The sequence below is a fragment of the Salvia miltiorrhiza genome, chromosome 5 (genome assembly GCF_028751815.1).
Source record: "Salvia miltiorrhiza cultivar Shanhuang (shh) chromosome 5, IMPLAD_Smil_shh, whole genome shotgun sequence".
NCBI lineage: Eukaryota > Viridiplantae > Streptophyta > Magnoliopsida > Lamiales > Lamiaceae > Salvia > Salvia miltiorrhiza.
In genome coordinates, this window is record NC_080391.1 from 44220685 (window position 1) to 44237730 (window position 17046).

Sequence of the window (17046 nt, forward strand, 5' to 3'; positions counted from 1 at the left end):
TTACAGGTGCACAAGGAAATATATCGAATCTACTCTCCAAATTTTTCTTTGTGTATGAAGTTTGAATCATAGCAGGGATCCCATGGCCACAAAGTATCTGCGTTTGGGGTGAGAGCGGGAGCTTGAGGTTGAGCATGAGGTAGTCATGGCTACTAGACATTCACAACCAAATAGGCCTCCAATTTGTATATTGTTAGTTCGATTTCTGGATTTCTACCTCAAGAAAATGAAGAACCCTAGTGTTCTAAAGATGAATCCTAATTTGTGGAATACAATCTCAATTTATAACTTAATGAACGAATTACACCAAAAACGACGATGTTTTAGTTTAGACTAAACAATGTCGCTTGTCTCGTCGAACGATGTTGCCATGTTGACATCTCCGGGTGCGCCAGGTAAGCATTAAATTGGATGAAATTTCAATTTAAGGGAAAATCAGGCTCAATCGAAAGTAGATAAATTTAAAAGAACATTTGAAAGTCATGAGAAAAACGAGAATACGATCAAAGTTTGTGAATTTTGACCCTATTGAACTAAATAATAAAATCGCTTGAATATTAGTGTCTAAAGAATGTTTTTGAGCATATCTTGTTAATTGTTTATTAATCTTTTAATTAATAATTTGTTTTTTGAGCCCCTTTTAATTAATAATTTTATTTATTATTAATAAAATTATCATTTTTATTAATAAAAATATTGCTCTGAAATCTCGACAGTGAACTGAACACCTTCCATTTTCAGCTTTCAGTTACCTCTCTGCCACCTTCTGTTTCTCTTTCTTTCTCTCGCACACACATAAACAGGACTGACCTCTCTTCTCTCTCTCTCTCTCTCTCTCTCTCTCACACACACACACACACAAACTAGTTGAGTCTAAACAGACTTGCAAAAACACCAGATAAACCATTCCCATTTCTGCAAGATGGCTTAACCCTGTGAAAATCGTAAGCCTTGGACTCCATTCAACTTTCTGAACCCCACTATTTTCATTATTTTCTACGCTTATTTTTCTCCTCTGTAGCAGCTGGTAAGAACTAGAAGAAAAACAGAGCATTTCGTGGAGGTGTACGTCTTCGTTTTCTTTTAAAATATTAATCTCATACAGTTCGGGTTGATTTTTGTTTATGTTTTAATCTGTTATTGATCGCACAAAACCTCTATTGTACGTAGGGTTAGGAGCGCACTGTTGCTGATACTAGAATTGCGTTTCAGAGAATGATTAATCGGGGCTCTCCAATTCCAGAACTGATCAACCTCATTAAGCACTCGTTTCGCGAGTGCGAGTTTGATGAGGTCCAGAACACATTGATGGAGCGAGAGAAGATTATGAAAGTAGAAATGGAAAATGTTGTGAGGGATCGTGATTCATTGAAGAAACAGGTCGATATTCTCGAGAACACTCATGGTTATATGGAGCTGGAGAAAATTGATCTGGAGGAGAAGCTCCGAATGAGTCAGAGGAGAGGTAAAGAGATGGATGAAATGATTGTCCAAATGAAGCAGAAGTTTGAGAAATTGTGGGAGGAGATGGATGAAAGGTTCATCAAAATGAGGAATGAGTTTGAGGAATTGAGGCAAGAGAGTATTTATGCAAACAAAACTATGGAGGAGATGAAGGCAAAAGAGATTGAGGCTGATTGCGTTGTGCAGGAAATGAAGCGCAAAAATGTTGAGGCTGTTCAGATCGTTGATGAGTTGAGAGCGAAAAAGATGAAGTCTAAGAAGGCCAATGTTGAAGATAGGGCTATAAGGCTGACTTCTGGTAATTTCTCTGATTCAAGCTTACACTCACACATATATCATGGTACTGTGGGTTGTGCTCGTTCCACTTGAGGGCTTTCTTATGTACATGGTTGAACTGAACTTCCGAATACAATCTATCTTACCAACCTGTGCCGCTTTATTATTATTATGTCTATAGATGCAATCTAAGGCTTGAATTCCGGAGGGAAAGATGCCATCTGCCCTGGTCCAAAACTCTGTTGAAAACATAAGCGCTGCCCGCCCTTCGCTACTAGAAATGGTAGAAGGCGAGCTGCTAGACAAGAACTGCAAGTCATTCCATTAGCGACTTTTGTTTTGCCAACTAGAGCTCATAGAACAACTCGAGAAGAATCAGTTTTATATGTATAACTCTTTTGCAAATGATTAATATTTCCGATATATAGATGCAGATGCAGGTGTTACAAACTTACCTGCACCTGGCTCTGCTGTTGCTGAGATTGTCCAGGATAAGGAAGGCAAAGAGCCTAAGGTTCAAGGTATGAAACCAAACTGATGGAGGGTTTTGGCATTTACATTATGTTTTTTTACCTTATTCAGTTTGCTGATTAAGTTGTAGCAGCAGCCACTTTTTGTTAAATTTGATATGAGCATGAAACCTGCCTTTGCTTCGTGTTTAGTAAACAAGTGCAGTGTATCATCATCTATTTGCAGGTCATGCTAGGATTTTGACAATGAACAGATTGCATGTCTTCTGTTGATTTTGCTAGCTAGATAATTCTGCAACTAAATGATAGAATTACTGAAACTCTAGTATGTGTGATCTGTTAGTCCTACAAATACCTACCCGCCAAAGTCCAAACCATCTTCAGCGACTTTATTTTTTAAATCGTTCTGACATCGGGTGGAAGTTAGCATGACGATGTTGGAGTATTCTAAAAGAAACTGAAACTTTTTTAAGAAAATTATGGTTTTAAAAACAAGATATCAATGAAAAACACCTGCAGTAAGGGTAACTCTAGGCTTTCTGTGGATGTTTGGATATCTTCAAAGATGTGATTGTGCTCAAGACTTGATTTAATAATGGTGGTAATAGTAATGTATGATCTGCCCAACTATAAGTTGAAATCCAGACTTTACTTCCAGCAGGTCTAATCTTATTGCTGCTACTAATATTTAGACCGATTCTATTACCTAATATGCTAATCAAATAGTAAATGGTATGCATGAGAATCTATAAATATGACTGATAATTTTATCTTGTTTGGTGTATAAAGTCCGGAGTAAAATGAACTATCTTATACATCAGTGTGCTTTTTTTGCGTGCATAGTTTACTCGTGTGAGGCCAAATCATTAATATGAAGATGTATGCAGTAGTTGGTGCTGACGGGAAGAGGCCATCCTCTGCAGGTTTTCCCTCCAAACCTTCTCCTAAAAATTCCAAGTCCTCGATGGGAGGATTGTCAGAGAGTGGCTCTGACAAAGAGAATGAGGAAGGGTCATCCGTTGCTGAGAAGCTCCGCCTTGAACTGGAGGAGAAAGATGAGGAGCTGCTAAAGGTTGCTTCGGAGCTCAGTGTGGCTACCTGTCGTGTCAAAGAACTGGAGCATCAGGTGGCGAGCTTGGAGGATTTCCAGTATGAGAGGGAGGCAAATGCGCGAGCTGAAGGGGGGAGGATGTGCCGTCAGAAATTACTTGTGACTTCAGCGGGGCAGGCCTTCCTGAAAGAGATGCACGAGGGGATAGTGGGGGCTTACCGGCAGAGCTCCCAATACCTGGGACATATGGCCCCTCACATCGCTTATTTCTTGAAGGTCAAGGAAGCTTCGACCAGTGCTGCCGCTCAGGGCTTCCGTCGAGAGCTGAATGTGAAAGAGATTATGCGTGAGATTTTTAAAGTCATAGCTGCTTCGCCTGAGTTCAAGGGAGATGACAGTCTTCCCCAGAACCACCCTTGGTGGCTGCCTGTGATACAGAAAGCTGCTCAGAAGCTGGCCTTTGAGGGTGAGTTCCCTCCTGATATGCCACCAGCAGAGGAGCTTCTCTACGACATCAGGCAGGCCTGATTCCTTAATACCTACAATAACCATCTCAACCTAGCTTTTCCCAAGTTGCACAAGATCTTCACTTCTTCAATTACTTGTCATTAGTAGTGCTTCACACCCGTATCACTCTCCATTATACTTGAGTATGAATTATACTCTTAGGATGATTGTTATAATGTAGACAACTGTATTAGTTGTTCGATCTTGATACTCTTCAGTTACTAGTATCACCAGATGTACCAGTGTGATGTAAGACGACAAATTCCTTATCTATATGCGAGTTTTTAGGAGATATACATCAAAATTATCTATGTGCGTTTTTTAGAAGCTTTATGACTACTTATCTCCTATTTGTTGAAGATTTAAACTGATAAGATTGTGGATCGTATTAATTTGGGATGCATAAGAAGATCGAGAGCTTGGAGTCTATTTAAGAAGACCCACTTTCGTTTAAAAAGGTGGGGGAGTTCGTGCTAAATTGATCTCCACATGATGTAGTCGAGAATTCTTGTGTTTCTGCTACGAGTCTCCATGAACTTGATGTCACTGGTGTTGTTTCTAGAACTAGTTCATTTTTGAGGAAACGTATAAAAAAATACCAACTTTTAAAAGTGATATGTTTTTTAGCCCCTCTTTAAAACCAATTCTTTTGTATACCAAAATCTGCGAAATGACTAAAATTAGGGGTGTGCAGCGGGTCGGACCCGGACCGACTCGGACCGACCCGTCGGGTTTGTTGGACCGAAAATTTTAAAAGGAAGGACCGACCCTGGACCGAAAAATGTGTGCGGGCCGACCCGGACCGAACCCGAGCAACGGGTCCGGTTCGGTCCGGGTCCGACCCGCTGAGGCCGAAATTATTTTTTTTTCCTATTTTCGCACTTAATTTTCATACATAAAACATAATAAATACAATACAAACACATATCAATATCATAGTTTCACCATTCGCAATCCACAATTACAACAAAAAACATAAATCAAAAGCATTCATCCTTTAGGTTTTAGAAATTTTTGAAATTTAATATTATTAATATTATTATAAATATTAAATATATAAAATAATTAATTAATTTTTAATGATATGGGTCGGTCCGGGTTCGGCGGGTTCGACCGGGTCTCGACCCGGACCGACCCAAAAAAAATCGGTCATAATAATTAGACCCGACCCGGACCATACATATACAATGGGTCGGTCCGGTCCGGACCAAACCCGTCGGTCCGGGCGGGTTCGGCGGGTCCGATTCGGGTTTGCTCACCCCTAACTAAAATAGCCCTTACAGTCCCCACTACTTGAAGACAAAGTCAAACCCATGGGCGGACCGCCGTGTCCATGGGCACGATGGGCGGGGGAGGGGGGCACAGTCGTGGCCACGACCGTCGATGTCCATCTTGTCCATCGTGGGCACGGTCGTGTCCACGATCGTGACCATCGACGGGGTGGGGGGGACTGGGGACACGAAGGTCCGGGTGGGAGGAGGAGGACACGACGGGGGCCGGGGGATGGGGGACACGACGAGGGGGGAAGGACACGACGGGACCGGGGGGAGAGGAAGACACGATGGGCCAGGGGTTGGAGGAGGACGCGATGGAAGCACACGATCCACGGCTCGAACGTGGACACGACCGCCTTGAACTCCAGATTGTCATTAATGAATGCAGATTTGGTGAATCTTTTCGGTTGAGACTAGGAATACTAGGAATTAAAGAATAACTTTTGTGATGAAGAGGTTGTTGGTGGTAATAATTGTGGGAGACTTGTAGTTGTTTAAACACAACTTAAATGAAACAAAAACAACCACGAATCAAAACCAAAAGCCTCATAAAAGAAATCAAAAGATCGACCATAAAAGAAGAAGAAAACATTAAGAGGCGATCCTTCGTTCATCTCGCTTCATATAAAGGTATGTTTGTTTCTTTCCTCCATCTACTATCAAAACATGAAATCTGGAAGAAAAAAATGTGACAAAAGTGAAAAAACGGCTTTTATGATTGTTTCGTTGTTTGAACATTTTGATCTCATGAAAATATATAAGTTGATCATGAATATTGTTTATTTTGTTTCAAATAGGTCACACATTAGGGTTTAAATTTCGACGTTATATTATTAGGGTTTAGGGTGTAGCCCACATGATCGCATCACATCATCGTGGTCACAATGGCACTCACGATCGTGAGGCTTTCGTAAGTCACGATGGTGGTCACGATCATGAGTGCCATCGTGACCATGATGGTGTGCTGCGATCGTGGGGTTGGCAGACCTTATTTTTTAGGTACTTTTAATGGTTTGTTGACTGTTTATATTATATTTTGTTAATCTCATATGTCGGGGCGACGTATTATGATACATTATGGAGGTCGTTGGGAGCGATTAACATATACAGATGGGGAATTCTTTGTTGCTTATATCGATTCCGGCACAATTAGTCGTGCTAACCTCGTGGAGCTTATTAGAGAGGGTTTGTGCAGTCGAAAAGAGACCGAATATACATTATGGTACGTCATAAACATCAACGACATTAAAGTAAAAGTTTTATTGAGGGGCGATATGGAGTTGCTTCGATGGTTAGCAGATTCTAGAGAGTATCTGAAGGTTTATGTGATTGAGAACGGCCTCGAGATTAATGTGAGCTGCAACACTGTGAGAGGTAGTACCTCGGGTGTACATCCTGATCAAAGAATGCCTCATCATGAGGAAGATGATGAAGAGGTGTTCGATGAGGATTATGACGAAGATGAAGCAGTGTCTACATCTGAAGACGATGTGGAAGATCGTCGTAATGAGTTGCGACATTTTTCATCGGATTATCAGACTGCAAGCTATGTTGAGCATGAAGGTGCCTCGCGCGATTGAGATATTCCATTTCCGCACATTGAAAGCATATTACAGTTGGGGTGGGAAGAGTATCATCCACCAGTGTCCGGACTGCTCGAGGTAGGGGCCATATTTCGATCCAAAGTAGAGTTGAGGATAGCTATAGGAATTTATCATTTGGAGCACTACCTAGAGTTTGCAACCGATCGTTCTACAGATTCTCGTGCAGTGTACATATGCAAGAGTGGTAGAAAGAACTGCACTTTTAGATTATGTGCAGTAGAGGGTGCAACTCTTTGGAGAATTAGTAAGTTGACATTGGATCACACCTATCAGGCGGATTTGAATCGTGCTACTACAGCACGGTCTGTGAGTGGTGAGGTTGTTGCATATTATTTTGCCAAAAAATTAATCGATGAGAAGGTCATTTTGAGGCCAAAGGAGATGATTGTTGAGATGCATAGTAAATATGGCGTTCAAGTGCTATATTTCTTCGCAGTCCGAACTAGGCAGCAGGCGATAGAGAGAATGTATGGTGACTTCAATATGTCATATATGAGGCTTCTATCGTATCTTTATCTGTTGAAACAACGCAATCCATGGACTATTTATGATTTGCAGACGACTCGTGAGGGAGTGTTCTGCCACATGTTTGTTGCCCTCGGGTAAAGTATTCGGGCTTTTGAGCAGTATCTTCTTATTTATGCCTAATTGTTCTTATTTTGGGGGTTTGATTGTAAGTATAAGTTAATTATTCTGGAATTTGGTGCGTTTATGGGTTTGTTTAATGCTTTGTAGGAGATTTTGATATAATAGAAGAAAGAATGCTATTTTGGAGATTTTGGATCAGAAATGCGTATTTGGGCTCAAAGTGGTGCCATACTCTGCTGCCTCGCCAGAGCTGACAGAGCTGAAGTCCATTCGTCAGAGTGGATTTCTCGTGCCAGAGCCAGAGCTAACAATCCTAAGCCAGAGCCAGAGCTAACAATCCTAAGCCAGAGCTGAGTTCCAGAGCTGACCAATCTCGACAGAGCAGACTTTCACTAGACCAGACTTCTATTGCCAGAGCTGGAATTCATCTGTTCAGAGCTAAAGCTGACAGAGCTGGCATTGATTCGTCCAGAGCAGATTACATCTCCAGAGGTGACTTTACTCGCCAGAGCCAACATTGTTCCAGAGTTGGCAATCACTTGCCAGAGCTGCCATGACTTGCCGAACGAGTTATCCTTCGCTGCAATCTCCTGTGCGCGCACGCCTGCCTTGATGTTTATCTCTTAAGCCTAGTTTTGATGGGCCGCTCTTGATTGACATTAGGGTTTGATGAAAGGGCAGTCTATATAAAGGGCTTAACGTTCATCATGAGAAATAATCCTTCAGCCTTCGGACCAAGAATAGCTTCGACCTTAGGCATCAAAACAATCTTTAGTTTAATTCTCGTTTTTCATAGTTCTTTAGTTTCGAGTTTTTATTCTAAGTTAGCATTCAATTCAGTTTTAGTTAGTTCTTCGTTTTGAGTTGTAATCAAGTGACAGATTTGCTTCTCGAGACGATTTCAATATTTCTTAATTACGTTTATTTATTAGTTTCTACTTGAATTATGTTTTGCTTTCAATTATGCAATTTCGTTTATGTCAAATTAGATTAGAAGCTTTTAATTAAAGTTATTTAAATTCTTAGCCTCGTAGCGTTTAAATTCAACTCGCTTTACTTTATCCGTTTAATTCTGCTTAGGGTTAGTAATTTATTTATGCTTATGTATTTGAGTTTCGCCTAGTTAATTCTTAAGTTTAATTTCGCACGTTAAGTTTTCAATTACAAGCTTTAGTTTAATTTTACAGTTTTCAATCCAAACTTTACTGCTTTTACCGTGATACAATTAGGAGCCCTGTAAAATCTTCTTTGAGAGATGACTTTGGGTCAACTTACCATTGCTAGAGTGTCCTTGTCCTATTGCAAGTCAATCTAGAGGTGTTTAGGTTGAGTTATCTTCGACCGGTGATTGTAATAGACGGGACCCACCTCAATGGAAAGAACAGAGGAGTGTTATTTGTCGCTGTGACAAAGGATGAGAACGAACAAGTGTTTCCTCTAGCAATTGGCCTCGGTCCGATAGAGAACGATGAGTCATGGACTTATTTTCTCTACAATCTACGGCAGTGTTACAATCCTCCAGAAGATTTATTAATTGTGAGTGACCAACATAAAAGCATTCGGAATGCAGTTCAAGCCGTGTATCCAAATGCATTCCATGGATTGTGTTATCACCATCTGTTGAAGAATCTAACGCCCTATGGGAAGACAGTGGCCACAGTCTTCTATGAAGCACCATATTCTTATCGTCACGAAGAGTTCGAAAAGTTTTTTTCATTGCTGCACGACGCAAGTCCGGATGGAGCTCACCGACGACTTTCTCAAATTAGACCGGAGAGGTGGGCTAGGTCAAAGTGTCCGGTACAAAGCTATGGATTTATGACCTCTAATGCAGCGGAATGTTTTAACTCTCGGTTATGGTGGGCTAGGCGTTTACCAGTGTGCTCTTTACTTGAATCGTTTCGCACACTTTTGGAGGATTGGTTTGACGAGCGACGTACAGCGGCTGAATCGAGAGATCATGTGTTGACGGTGTCTACTTTCAACAAGCTATCTAATTCTGTGCAAGCAAGTCTCTCTCTTACTGTTCGAGCCACCACCGGACTTATGTATAAAGTTGAAGAGGATAATCAACAATATCAAGTCGATCTTCAGAATTAGACTTGTGACTGTCGAGAGTTTGATGAGGATAAAATTCCATGCAAGCATGAAGTTGCCGCAATAAGGTATGAAAATTTTATTTTATTTACTATTTTTTAATTTGTTTTTAAGATGAAATTATATTATTTTATTAGGTGGACGAGCAATGGTTTGTCTGTGTACGATTTCGTACACAAATATTTCAAACAATATGAGTTGACACAAACTTATGCCGAACATGTTAGTCCAATACCACATCCGAATTAATGGAATGTGCCAGGGGAGGTCTTATCAATCTATTGTAGTCCACCCGAGAGTCTACGTCAGTCCGAGCGTTCAAGGATGAGTCGTGCTCGGTCAACAGTTGAAGAACTACCCTCACGACGGCGTCAAGTGTGCTCTAGGTGTAATAGAACTGGACACAATAGGAAAAAATGCACAACATCTATTCCCATGCGTGGAGTGGATTTGAATGTTCCATTTCAAGAAGCAGAGATTGAGGAACCTTCTTATGATATGGAGGAACCTTCTCATGATACCGAGGAACCTTCTCATGATACGGAGGAAGCACAACCGACTGGTAGACGTCGGAAGAAAAAAAGATGTAGCAATTGTCAAGAAGAGGGTCATGAAATTAGGGCATGTCCAATGCCCCTCCGTGAATAAATGTAACAATTGTGAAACTTTTTGTCCAATATCTATTTTAATGTTCATTTAGGTTGAAGTTTATCCGGTTTTTGTTTTACCAATTGATTTTTTGATAATGGATATTGGTGTTTTTCATAAGTCTGTCGAGATCACGATGGAAATCTCCCATCGTGATCACGATGGGAGGCACCTATCGTGCCCGTGATGGCACCTCACGATGGAGCTTATCGTGGGCACGATCGTGCCCTCGCGTCGTGTCTTCCCCGTCGTTACCCAACTTTGAAACTTATTGAGATTTATTCCATGAGATTTATTCAATATTATTTGCCGAGATCATGATGGAAACCTCCCATCTTGATCATGATGAGAGGCATCCATCGTGCACGCGATGGGTTCGGGCGAACGAAATGGAAGGCACGATCGTGGTTCATGATGGCCACGATCGTGACCACGATCACACCATCGTGTCCACGATCGGGTCCACGATCGTGTGTTATTATTGTTTGAAATTTTTAAAATTTATGATGTTATATTCGACTAATTTAAGTTTGAACATATTATATATCTTCTAAACAACATTTTAATACATAGTTAATCAAACCATTTTGTCTTAAAACACATAATTTAAGTGTTTTTGTGAAATGAGTCATGACAACTATATAGTGAAATGAGTCATGACAACTATATAACATTTCATGAAATGTTATAAGTATTTTTCAAGTAGATATTCATAGATCTCGATGTATTCATTTAATTTTGATTACAAATCAAGCTTGATTGCTGAATTATGATTTTAAACATAAAATAATACATAAAAACAAGTCTATAATCATATTTAAATTCGAAATTAAATGATTTTAATAACCACACGATGACTCATGAGAGCCATCGTGCCCATGGTCGTGAGTCTACCATCGTGGACACGACCGTAGGACACGATCGTGTCCTACCTTTGTGTCCACGATGGTGGACACGACAGGGCGAATGGCGGGCGTGGGCGAGGGCGGGGCACGACAGGGGCGAAGGCACGACCGTGGCCCACGATGGCGTCCCATCGTGGACACGATGGCGCCATCGTGATCACGACTGAGGCCCACGATTGCTGCCATCGTGTCCACGATGGGAAGCCCCCATCGTGATCACGGCAGCTACCAACATTTTCTCTTGGTTTAGCTTTTGTTTCTTAAGACAATAATATACAAAAATCAACATAACAAATAGAGTGAACAACATACCAAACTAAAAGCAAATAACATGGAATATGTCTCAAGAAGTCTCAATATGTTTCAAAGTTGGGTAAGACAAAATATTCATGATCCTACAAGCCACCTATACTTCTTGATATATTTTTCGTCGATTTGACACGAATGTCTCAGCGGTTTGTTAGGATTGGTAACTAAACGATCAAGATACATGCAAGAGAAATGGCCGCAACTGTAGTCGTCGACCTGGGCGAACTGGGCACTAATCGGCATCTTATCAAACTCCATCTCGTCATTTTTGTTTATTCGGGTTGTGTAGAGCATAGTCTTCCACCAACTTGAAACCAAGACTCGTCACATGGTATATCACTACCTTTCAATTGACGAGCTAGCAAGTGATGTAGAGCATTACTTGCACTATGATTTCTCTTGACATCAATCAACCGTCTTACTACTCCCTCTCTAAATCTCTGTAGAGCCGATGGACCTTCAATATCAAGTAAAATCTTGTCCACATCTTTGAATATTTCGGCCCTCAAATAAAGATTAACCCCACAGGTCACATAGATCAATGTAGGTATTTTCCAATCACAATTAACCTATAAAATCAATGTATTAAAAGCAATTAGAAAGATAATCATGTATTTGATAGAAATAATACAACAATTAAAAAGAAGGCGGAGGGGGAGGGGGGCTACCGTGATCACGATGGCAATGTCTCGGACGACCGTGGGCACGATCGTGCCCTCGCGTCGTGCCCTTCGCCCCCTTTCCCGTCGTCCCCTCGCCCCCTTCCCCCTGCCGTGTCCTCCCCCTTCCCCCCATCGTGCCCTTCGCCCCCTTCCCCGTCGTGCGATCGTGGGCACGACGTGGGCGACGGTCGTGCCGTCGTCGTGCCCCGTTGCCGCAGCCCCCTTCACCTCGCTGTGCCCTCTCAATCAAACCACCAATGCCCAAACCACCAATAATAATGTCCAAACCCAATCAAACAACAATGCCCAAACCACCAACAAATCTCATCGGAAACCGCCGAAAATTTCAAAAAAATAAAAACTTCATTCTCCATAAATTTTCAATAAATCTCAAGAAACTCAAGCTATTTACCAACTAAACATGATTTTCAAAGTATTATAACACACATACATGCATTTAACAATGAATTTAAGCTCCAATTTTTTAAAAATATGAAAGGGGGGAAAATTAGGATGCGTCGCACACTCCTCGTCGGAGCTTGTGGCCGACGCCGACGCCGAGTCGTTGTTCCGGTCGCCCATGTTCGCCGGAGATGGTGGGTTTCGATCGTGAGGTGGGCGTCGGTCGTGAGAGTGGGGCGTGTGCTCGATGGCGAAAATAGAAGAGAGAGAAAGTGAGAAGGAATTTGAATTTGGGGTGGAAGGGGGGACCGATTTTGACTTGTTTTTTTTTTTGCTTTTCTTTGATATAATAAAAGGGTAGTTTAGTCTTTTCGTTCATTTTGGTACTTAAAAGAGTTGCTTTTAAGTTGAGGCTATAAAACAAGTAATTTTTAAAATGTGGTATTTAAAATCTTGGACCCCCCTTCATTTTTTTGTTCTAGCATAAGAGTGTTTGTGAGGTAAACACTATTAAGCGTATTTTGTAAAAGAGTTGTTTTGATTCTTGTTTATCAAGGGCTTAGTTGGTGAATGTGTTGAGTTTACACTTAAGGAGTGAGTCGTTGTCTTATTTCCAATTGTCCACCGCAGATGAAGTTTTGAAAAGGTATAGGAGCGTAGTAAGAGGGAGTCTTATAGTGTAAGTTTATAATGAAGATATTTTACATTGAACTGGGTAATCATTCTCTGCGTAATGTTCTTTCTTACTTTATTATTTTTCGTGACTCTAATCATCGTGTGTACTACAATTATCTGTTGTGACACGTTTCGCCATATGTTCCACAAATTAATCAATCTTTTATTACTTTATGTATCCAATCTAATATGTCTTTTTCTTTTTAAAAGGGCAACTCATTTTTGTTTTGTTTCATCTTCGTATTTGACATCGGTTTTGTTTTTTAACGGCTTAAAGTAAAGTATGACATCGGTGTGTATTTTCTTATAAAAGGCTCACTATTCAAACTCAATAGCGAGAATATAGATTTGAAACAATTACTATGAGAGTGTAGTCAAGTATTAGAGCATTTGCAGCGTGGATGTTTTAGCGCTGAACCGAGCTGAAGAAGAAAGAGGAACTGCTGCCCCGGTGCATGCTCGAAATGTTGCGTCGTGCCGGCTCGTCTGTCGAAAATTGTTAATCGCGTCCATTGCACGCTCGAATATTAAAAAAAAAAACAAAAAAAACTAACCTGCGAATGGGGTGACAACAGAGTTTTGGTTTGGCACAAAATCTTGGGTACACCTGGGTGTACTGTACAACCGGGTTGACCCATACCCAAAATAGTATAATTTATATGGGTTGGATCATATGGGTTCAAATCAAGGTGCAGGTCAAAGTTTAAGTGAAGGTATAACCCGGTTGTACGGTACACCCGAGTGTATCCAAGACCACCTCTTTGTTTGGGAGGGTGGGGTTTGTTTGGTGGCGGAGTTGATTTAATTTTTTATAGTAATTTTTATTTATTGTTTCTTTTAATTTCATTTTTTTTATTTGTTTTAAAATTTAAATTTTTATTGTAATTTTAGTTTTAATTATTGTATTTTATTTTAAGCATTTTATTTTATTTTAATTAATATAATGTTGAAATTTAATTTAATGAAATATAAAATTTTAAGGGTTAATAGCCTGTAAATGCATGAGTTTTTTTTCCATTTTCTGGTTTATACCATGACCCTTTAATTTGACTTTCAAACGCACCAATTTATAATTGAGTTGCAATTTTCCCACGGGGAGAACCTCCAACCTAATTAAAGTTGATGTGTCTTCTATGTGGCAAAATTGAAACTGACGTGTCAATTTTCTCAGACGAAATGACGTTCTTTATTAAAAATTAAAAGCAAATTATATTTAATCAATAATAATTAAAAATTAATTAAAAAACCCCTAAAATCACACGTCACCCCATCATTCTCCTCCCCCCACCCCCCTCTCGACACACCCTGACCTCCCCATCCCCAAACTCCGCCGCCGCTTCCCGCACCCCCGCTGCCGCCACTTTCTTTGCCCCTCTTTCTTTCTCAACTCCACTCGATTCCCAGCGGATTCCCAGCCATAAAGCCACCACTTGGATGCCCTTTTCCTTATCCCAGTCGACGATAGCTTATCGTTGCCGTCAATTTCCTTATTGTCGGCTGCTGCTGGCAAGCGGTGGAGAGGCTGTTGATGAAGAAGGTGGCGTCGCAATAGACCGACGAAGAGAATTCAAACCGGAAATTGCAAAGGAACGAAATCGAAATTGAAAACCCGCGGTTGAAGGTAGAGGGAGATGGGATCAGCGCCGGCTAGAAGATCCGCCGCCACAACCGCTTGGATACCCTCTCCCTATCCCCAACCATAAGGCGGTGGCTTTATGGTATTTGAAATTTGGTATCTCTAGCCACAACCGCCGCTGTAATTTGATATCTGAAATTTGAGGACTGGAGAGTTGTGTTTGAGGCTGTTGGTGCATCGATTCTGTTGGTGGGGGAGGGCGGTGGAGGGGGAGGTCAGCGGAGAGGGAGAGTGCTAGTGGGGGTGAGCGGCGGAGGGTGAGGTCTGTTGGTGGCGGAGGGGGAGGTCGGCAGAGAGGGAGAGTCTGAGAGGTGACGTGTGTGAGAGAGAGTGGTGTGTGTGTGTGTGTGTGTGAGAGAGAGAGAGAAAGAGATATGAGTGTGAGTGTGTGTGATGTGGTGATTTCGGCCGCCAAATTGGTATTTCAGCTTCCACGTTGACGTTTCGGCAGCCAAATCAGATTTGATTTGGGCGAATTTGTAATTTATGGAAAAATTGCGACTCAATTATAAATTGATGTATTTGAAAGTTAAATTAGAGAGTCATGGAAAAAACCCATAGATTTACCGGCTATTAACCCAAATTTTAAAATAAAAGAGTAAAAATATGATTAAATGGAAATGAAGATTTTTAGCGCATTTACATACAAAGAGGTTGTTTCAGGTAGTGAGTCGGCCCAATGGCTCGCTGCAATGAGAGAAGAGATGGAATCACTTGCCAAGAATCTGACTTGGGAGCTGGTCAAACGACCTAAGGTGAGGAAGATTGGTACTTGCAAATGGATTTTCAAGAAGAATGAAGAAACCACACCTGGTGAGGGCGTGAGATACAAAGCTCGACTAGTTGCAAAAGGGTTCACACAGAAGAAGGGGATTGATTATAATGAGATATTCTCACCAGTGGTCAGACAAACTTCCATCACGGTGTTACTAGCAATAGATGCACATCTGGATTTAGAACTTGAGCAGCTGGATGTGAAGACGGCATTTCTACATGGAATGCTCGAAGACGATATCTACATGACTCAGCCAGAGGGGTTCCATGTTTCGGGGAAGGAAGATTATGTTTGCCAGCTGAAGAGGTCCTTATATGGGCTAAAGCAGTCTCCAAGGCAGTGGTATTAGAGGTTTGACAGCTACATGATCCAGTTGGATTACAACATGAGTCCGTATGATTGTTGTGTGTATCACAACGAAGTTGATGATGGTTCCATGATCTACCTCGTTCTGTATGTGGACGATATGCTCATAGCTGCGAAGTCCAAGTCTTATACTCAGAAGTTGAAGGATCTGCTCAGTGCTGAGTTTGATATGAAGGATTTGGGTGCTGCCAAGAAAATTATGGGCATGGAGATATATAGGGAAAGGGAGAAGAAGAAGCTTTTCTTGCCACAGAAGAGATACATCCAGAAGATCTTGTCGAGATTTGGCATGTCAACCGCCAAGCCTATTGATACTCCAAGTGCTGCAAATATTCATTTATCCGCTGATTATGCACCGGAATTTGTAGGTGAGCAGGAGTACATGTCTCGAGTCCTATACTCTAATGCAGTAAGGAGTTTGATGTACGCTATGGTCTGCACTAGACCAGATCTTGCACATGCTGTTAGTGTTGTCAGCAGGTTCATGGGACGACCTGGAAATGAGCATTGGCAAGCCGTGAAGAGGATTTTCCGTTATCTCAGAGGTACGTCTGATGTTGGTCTCATTTATGGAGGTGATGCTCAATGTTAAGTGACTAGTTATTCTGATTCTGACTATGTTGGAGATGTTGATAGTAGGAGATCTATGACTGGTTATGTCTTCATTTTTGGTGGTTCTGTTGTTAGTTGGAAGGAAACTTTGTAGGCTATAGTTACTCTGTCTAAAACTGAAGCAGAGTATATGGCACTGACATAAGCTGCTAAAGAGGGAATTTGGTTGAAAGGGCTTGTAGGTGATCTTGGTCTACATCATGATCAAGTTATTGTGTTTTGTGACTGTCAAAGTGCAATCTGTTTGACCAAGGATCAAGTCCATCATGAGAGGACCAAGCATATTGATGTGAGGTATCATTTTCTGAGCAATGAGCAGAGAATCAAGGTGATGAAAGTAGGTACTACTGATATGTTCACCAAGCCGGTCCCATGTATATAGCAAGTTTCAACATTGTTTGGACTTGCTAAACGTCACAAGCTGTTAGTTGCCCGAGGAAGGCAAATCTAAGGCAGAAATGAGGAGTCTGTTCATCTGGCATTGTAATGATGCAGCTGCAGGGAAGATTCAAGTCAAGGTGGATATTTGTTGTTATGTCGTGAATCTCCCGCTTCGCAGTATGCAGTTTTGGGCTTTAAGTCTAATTTGAGTGTTTTATCTCAGTACTATATATATACTTGAGATCTGTAATCTGTAACCCTAGTCGCATAATAAATCTATTCTCTTCTCTGCTCGTGGATGTAGCCAAATTGGTGAACCACGTAAATTTGTGTCTTCTTTATGT

At 41.2% G+C, this 17046-nt stretch overlaps 1 protein-coding gene across 3 annotated transcripts; it reads left to right on the top strand.

Annotated features, from left to right (window-relative positions):
- The first annotated feature begins 739 nt into the window (after positions 1-739).
- Positions 740-4057, top strand: LOC131024689 (protein CROWDED NUCLEI 1-like). 3 transcript variants are annotated; one of them, XM_057954212.1, is made up of 5 exons: positions 740-944; positions 1025-1065; positions 1171-1762; positions 2169-2261; positions 3098-4057. In XM_057954212.1, exons 3-5 carry the CDS (start codon positions 1216-1218, stop codon positions 3787-3789), a joined length of 1332 nt encoding a protein of 443 aa, XP_057810195.1. In that variant the 5' UTR covers positions 740-944; positions 1025-1065; positions 1171-1215; the 3' UTR covers positions 3790-4057. The 3 variants fall into 3 exon arrangements, with proteins under 3 accessions (XP_057810195.1, XP_057810196.1, XP_057810193.1); XM_057954213.1 differs by having other exon boundaries at positions 740-1065; positions 3134-4057; XM_057954210.1 differs by having other exon boundaries at positions 740-1762.
- The last annotated feature ends 12989 nt before the right edge of the window (positions 4058-17046 follow it).